This window comes from Carcharodon carcharias (assembly GCF_017639515.1).
Source record: "Carcharodon carcharias isolate sCarCar2 chromosome 37 unlocalized genomic scaffold, sCarCar2.pri SUPER_37_unloc_1, whole genome shotgun sequence".
NCBI lineage: Eukaryota > Metazoa > Chordata > Chondrichthyes > Lamniformes > Lamnidae > Carcharodon > Carcharodon carcharias.
In genome coordinates this window covers 5,574,380-5,580,383 of record NW_024470758.1, presented here as the reverse complement: position 1 = coordinate 5,580,383, position 6,004 = coordinate 5,574,380, and the positions used below count along the sequence as shown (strand labels likewise).

The following is a 6,004-nucleotide window of genomic DNA, read 5'->3' as shown; positions in this document are numbered from 1 at the left end:
AGAATTTAAAAGGTACAGGAGAAAAACCTTTCTTCCATACCAGAGACTAACTTGTACAGAGAAAAATAGACACTCATGTAGCTGTAACTGACAGGTGCAGAAGAAGATCCTGATTCACAGACTGGAAACTGTCAGTGAAGATTAAAGCCAAAAATAACAAATTAGACACTGAGGTTCACAGCAATCCCATATTCACTTGTCAGAAATTAACTTATAAAGAATAAGGCCTTTTCTCCCACACTGGAAATGTCCAAGTACAAAGGAAAACCCAGATACATATTTAAGAAATTGACAGACCCAAAGCAAAGCCAGCATTCATTACAGCAGAAAATGACAGGAACAAAATAAAATACACACTCATGTAACAAAAATAGGCACATATAATTAAGTCCACATGTCCAAAACTGAAACAGTTAAAATCCACAATCACACATCAGTAAGTGACTTGTACAATAAAGCCCAGATTCTCATAGCAGAAACAGATGGTGATAGAGCAAACTAATTCTCACTGAACCAGAAACTGGGCAGGGCAGAATACAGATAACACCCATTTTTCAGAAACAGACAAGTGGGCATAAAATAAGGTACTTGCATAAAAGAGATTGACAGAAACAGATTAAGGCACATTGCCCCACTTAAAATTTTGACAAGTGCAGTATATAACCCAGTCTTCCAAAATACTGACTTGTACAGAGTGAAAACAACACTAACGTGGCAGGAAATCACATATTCTATATAAATCCACACAGACATACCACTTACTGACGGTTATAGAGTTATATATAATGCGTATATAATAAATCAGAAAATGCATACGACCATAGCAGAGTCTAGCAGATAGAGATTAAAATCCAAAAACTTAGCAGGAACCAAAAGTTACAGGACAAAGCCCACAATCACATATCGGACAGTGAGGGAATCAGAGTAAAACCAACATTGACATAGATGAGACAAACTGGTCATATGAGGAAAGGTTGCTCGATTTAGACCAATACTCAGTGGAGTTGAGAAGAATGGGAGGTGATCTTATTTAGAAGTATAAGTTTCTGAGGGGACTTGACGGGGCAGATTCTGGGAGGACATTCCCCCTCATGAGGAGTCTGGAACTGTGGTCCAAAGCTTAAAAATAAAGTGTCTCCCGTTTTAGACTGCAATGAGAAGGATTTTTTCTCCCAAAGGATGGTTAGACTTTGGGATTCTCGTCCCCGGAGAGCAGTGGAGACTGGGCCTTTGAATAAATTCAAAGCTGTGTTGGGCTGATTTCTGATTGACAAGGGAGCCGAGATTGGGGGACCAGGCAGGAAAGGTCACAGTTATATCAGCCATGGTCTTATTGAATAGTGGAGCATATTCAAGGGACCGAATGACCTACTCCTGGTCCTATTTATTATGTTCTTATTTTTTAAGATGAAATGTGACAATTGCATGAGAGAAGTTATTAAGAATAGTGTATATCTCACAATTATATGACGGAAAATAATAGGCAGACTAAAACCCACAATCATAACAGAAAATGGCAGGTAAAGGGCATGCTCACACATCAGATACTGACCAATTCAGTGTAAAAGGCACATTGACATTCCAGAAATGGATATTATAATACCATAAAATTCCCACTCATCTCAAAAAAAACAAGAGATACAGACTAAAACCCACACTCTCAAACTACAGAAAGACACAATGTGAAACTAAACTCATTGGCAAGCAACCAACTTGTCCAAAATAAAACACTTACATCATCCCTGTTAATTTCTAGTATATGTGTAAGGCTCAACACAAAAACAGAATTACCTGGAGAAACTCAGTAGGTCTGGCAGCATCGGCGGAGAAGAAAAGAGTTGACGTTTCGAGTCCTCATGACCCTTCTGTTTTTCCAGGTAATTCTATTTTTGTTTTGGATTTCCAGCATCCGCAGTTTTTTGTTCTTATCACTGGCTCAACACGAACTGACAGCTGCATTGTGCAACACTCTTACACGTACCAAATCTGACAGGTAGATTGTCAAAGTCACATTCACATATGAGAAACTTATAGACACAGGGAGTTTTAAAAAAACACTCTTTCACACATATCTGACACTGCCAGAAACACAGTGAAGCCACACTCAAAATAAGAAACTAGAAGCTACAAAAAAAAACACACAATTGTGCCAAATATTGATATGCACACAGTAAAAAAACCTTCACATATCAGAAATGAGCGTGTGCAGACAAATTGCACACCATACCACAGACTGAGAAATACGGAGTAAAAAAATCACTTTCCATACCAAATACCAACAGTACATAATAAAATACAAAATTACCTACTGATAGATAAGGAGTAAAACCCACACACACACATCAGTGATTGATGGAAATAAAACCTGCATTCACTGAACAAAGATTGGCAAATACAGACAAAAACAGATCGTCACCTATCAGGAACTGACAATAGCAGATGAAAAGCCCCATCCACATTTGGGAGATTGAAAGAGACAGAGTCAAACCCACACTCATGTAGCAGAGACTGACAGGTGCAGATTAAAATATAGACTGACGTAGGAGAGACTGACAGGAACACAGAAAACACTTCCTTTGAAGCTGCATGGTATGGAGATTTAAAACCATAAATTGGAGATTAAATGTTATGAATTAATTGTTGTAATCAACTGGCTCAAACTGACATAGATTAAAAGCTTTATCCAAATATCAGTTACTGATAGGCCACATTCACTAGCTACAGAGGACAAATATCTGAAGAGACAGAATAGAAATCCAATTGCTGAATAGCCGGAAAGGGAAGAAATTAGAAATGTGTGATCCATTTCACTGCTTAATGTGGACCACAAAATTCTGTCCAAGGCCATTTCCAATCGGCTGTGGGGCTGGTGATCCACCCTGACTAGACCTGCGCTGTATGGCAAGAAGATATCTGATAGCCCCTCACTACTCAGGGCAATAATTGCAGGATTGGAGCAGCTGGAGACCTACCTCATCAGCGTGGGCCAGGAGAAGGCCAATGGCAGAATATTACACACCTACTTGATGGATCCGCCCTCCAAAATGGAGTTTGGAGAGGGAATCTGCAGTTGGGTCCAGCTGCTCTATATAAACCTCAGTAGTGCAGTTTCAGCCAATGGGTGAGAATTGGAAATCTTTCTGATAAATTTGAAGCACTCGCTCCCCTCTCCTGTTCATATTTTGCATAGAACCTTTTGCTGAATCCATCAGGAGGGATTCGGGTATAAGAAGGGTGACAATCCCAGGCAGCGGAGGCACTCAGGTCAAAGCCTCCCTGTACAGGGACACCGTCATCGTCTTCTGCTTGGATCCACTGATAGTGTACAGAACTGTGATTGGTTCAAACTGGCCTCGGGAGCCAAGCTAAATTGTGGCAAGAGTGACATCATGTTCTTTGGGGACCTAGGCTGACCATTCCTTTGTCCCCTTCACTGTCAGGTCAGGCTGCCTGAAGGTGCTGGGGATATGGTCCTGGGCATGCACTGGAGACTGAAAGGAGCAAGGAGCTATGGTCAAAGAAAAACTGGGCACGTGGGAGCGACGCTTCCTCTGCATCACTGCTAAGAAACTGCTCATCAGGTATGAAACACTCTTGATGTTGTACATGGTGCAGGTTTGGCCCTTTCATCACTCCTACACTGTGGTGATCACCCGAACTATCTTCTGCTTTATCTGGAGGTTGAAAATGGACCATGTTCACAGGGACATGGCATACAAACCTCTAGATAAATGGGGACAAAATGTGACCAACATCACCCTCATCCTAATGGCCCTGTTGTGTGTGGCTGCATCAGGCTGTGCATAGACCCCCGGGAAGCAAACAGCAACTGTCAATATGTGCTGAGGTTCTACCTGACCCGGTGTCACAAGGATGGGTCTGGCCGTGTTAACGTGGAACACCACCTATCACTTGTGGAAAATTTTATGCAGAAAAACACCTTTGAGGACAACTCCATCCAGCTGTGGTACCCACTGCTACAGATCTACAGGTACAGCAGGATAAGGCGATAGTAGATTCTGTCAGATAGCCTGCTCAGTGAACTATCAAAGTCTTTTGACAGAAAGCCTCATCACCAGAACTTTCAAACAACCCCTAGGATGTAGCTTGGCTGGTGGTGAGAAGGGCCTCCCCATCATGTCCTTCCTACAAGCCCGAAGTCTCTTCCCTTCTGCTCATCACACTCAGTGGCTGTAGTGGAGAAGAGACCATTGTTCTGCTCCTTCTGGGATGTACCTTTTCCAAGAAGGTCTGGCTAGAGATGCAGTGGTGTTTGTCGAGGTTCATCCTGAGCAGCTCTGTGATGGAGGACTCAGTGCTCTATGGCCTGTTCCCAGGGACACACACCAAGATAAACATCAATTGCAGCTGGAGGATCATCAGCTCTTTGGTCTGCCCGAAACTTGCCTATCTTTTGAGTGATATAGACTGGCACATTCCAAGATCCAAGACTATGTGCTGAGGAACACATTAAAGCTTGGAACAGCCACCACAGAGGTTCAATGGGGAAAGGTCACTGCTGAATGCCTTTAACCCATGGTGCACTGAGGGCCTGAAGAATTTTATAGCACCCCTGGGGCTGTATGACTGACATTGATTGTCCTTTGTGAATATCAAGAGTAACAGAAATTGGATTGAAGCACCTCAGAGAAGAACTTGCTGCATGAAGGCAAGTTGAATTCTGTTGCAGTTTCTATAATGTTTCAGTTTGAAAAAAATTGCCCTTGGGCTGTGTTCCTGACATGGAACATATATTATAAACATCAGGGGAATTACAACTGTGGAGAGGCACCTAGGGGTGGGGACAAGTTGAACTTTGTTGCGCTTGCGGTAATTTTCAAGTTGAAATGGTTTGCAATGTACTCCTACACATGAATAAAGTGTATTTCTGGAGGCAAAAAAAGAAGAGAAGAAGGCAACAATTGCCAAGAAAGGGTGAAAGAAACCTCTGAGTAAAGGGCAGGAATATTCAGGAAAATTTGAGGAAGGAGAGTTACTCCATCTACATCTACAAAGTGATGAAGCAGGTTCACCCCGACACCGGCATCTCCTCCAAGGCCATGAGCATCATGAACTCGTTCGTGAAAAATATTTTCGAGCGCATCGCGGGTGAGGCTTCCCGCCTGGCCCATTACAACAAGCGCAGCACCATCAGCTCCCGGGAGATCCAGACCGCCGTGCGCCTGCTGCTGCCCGGGGAACTGGCCAAGCACGCCGTGTCGGAAGGGACAAAGGCGGTGACCAAGTACACCAGCTCCAAGTAAAACCCCAGAACTGACTGAAAAACACATTCACAACACAACGACTCTTTTAAGAGCCACCCACAATCTCTCTGAAAAAGCTGCACCATCTTTTCCCATTATTGAGTTAATGATAAATATCTTGCTGGAGGATTGTAGGTCACTTTTCCAATGCTTTCCAATCCGATCACACGTTTCTCCAAAATGCAGTTTCTGTACCAGCGCAATGTCTGTTTCTCTATTCAGTGTTTGTGATGTAAACTGAACATTGGTCCCTGACCCTTTGTCCAATTTCTTGGCCTCACCTGTTAATGTTCCGCCTTCTCCCACTCAGTTAAAGTGGATTTAAAGGGAATGTGTCAGTCTTCTCCTTTTCCAGTGTGTTTACTTATTGGGAAATGTTAATTCATTAACCTTTAACCGCTGGAGTGCAGAAGCTTTAATGTCACTTTCTAACTTCTTACACCAGAGGCCTGGACTCTGGATTCACTCCCTCGGCTGCTCCTGTCCCCAGGCATCAATCTCTAATCTGTGATGTGTTATCTTTACAATGATTGAATTGGACTGAGTCCTGTTACAGAATGTTGTGAATGGGTCTTCCTACCTGCCCATTACAGATTGTGAAACTATCAAGGAACAATCAAACTGAATTGGGAGTGAATTTTAAAACCAAAGCAAAGTTTCACTAAAGTCCCTGGGATGTGGCGATTGTCCTACGATGAGACAAATTGGGCTTTTTTTTCTCTCTCTAGTGTTTGGAAGGA

General features: G+C 42.8%; 1 protein-coding gene across 1 annotated transcript; it reads left to right on the top strand.

Moving 5' to 3' along the window:
- Positions 1 to 3,510: 3,510 nt before the first annotated feature.
- LOC121274504 (histone H2B 1-like) lies at positions 3,511 to 5,325 on the top strand. Its single transcript, XM_041181843.1, has 3 exons — positions 3,511 to 3,581; positions 3,797 to 3,991; positions 4,964 to 5,325. The coding sequence occupies exons 1-3, from the start codon at positions 3,511 to 3,513 to the stop codon at positions 5,262 to 5,264; spliced, it is 567 nt and encodes a 188-aa protein (XP_041037777.1). The 3' UTR covers positions 5,265 to 5,325.
- The last annotated feature ends 679 nt before the right edge of the window (positions 5,326 to 6,004 follow it).

Excerpts from the sequence above, each read along its gene's own strand:
- LOC121274504 (XM_041181843.1), top strand. The coding sequence starts at position 3,511 with ATGGTCAAAGAAAAACTGGGCACGTGGGAGCGACGCTTCCTCTGCATC. Across the intron at positions 3,582-3,796 it reads GCTAAGAAACTGCTCATCAG|GCTGTGCATAGACCCCCGGG; the intron begins GTATGAAACACT and ends TGGCTGCATCAG. Across the intron at positions 3,992-4,963 it reads CCACTGCTACAGATCTACAG|GAATATTCAGGAAAATTTGA; the intron begins GTACAGCAGGAT and ends AGTAAAGGGCAG.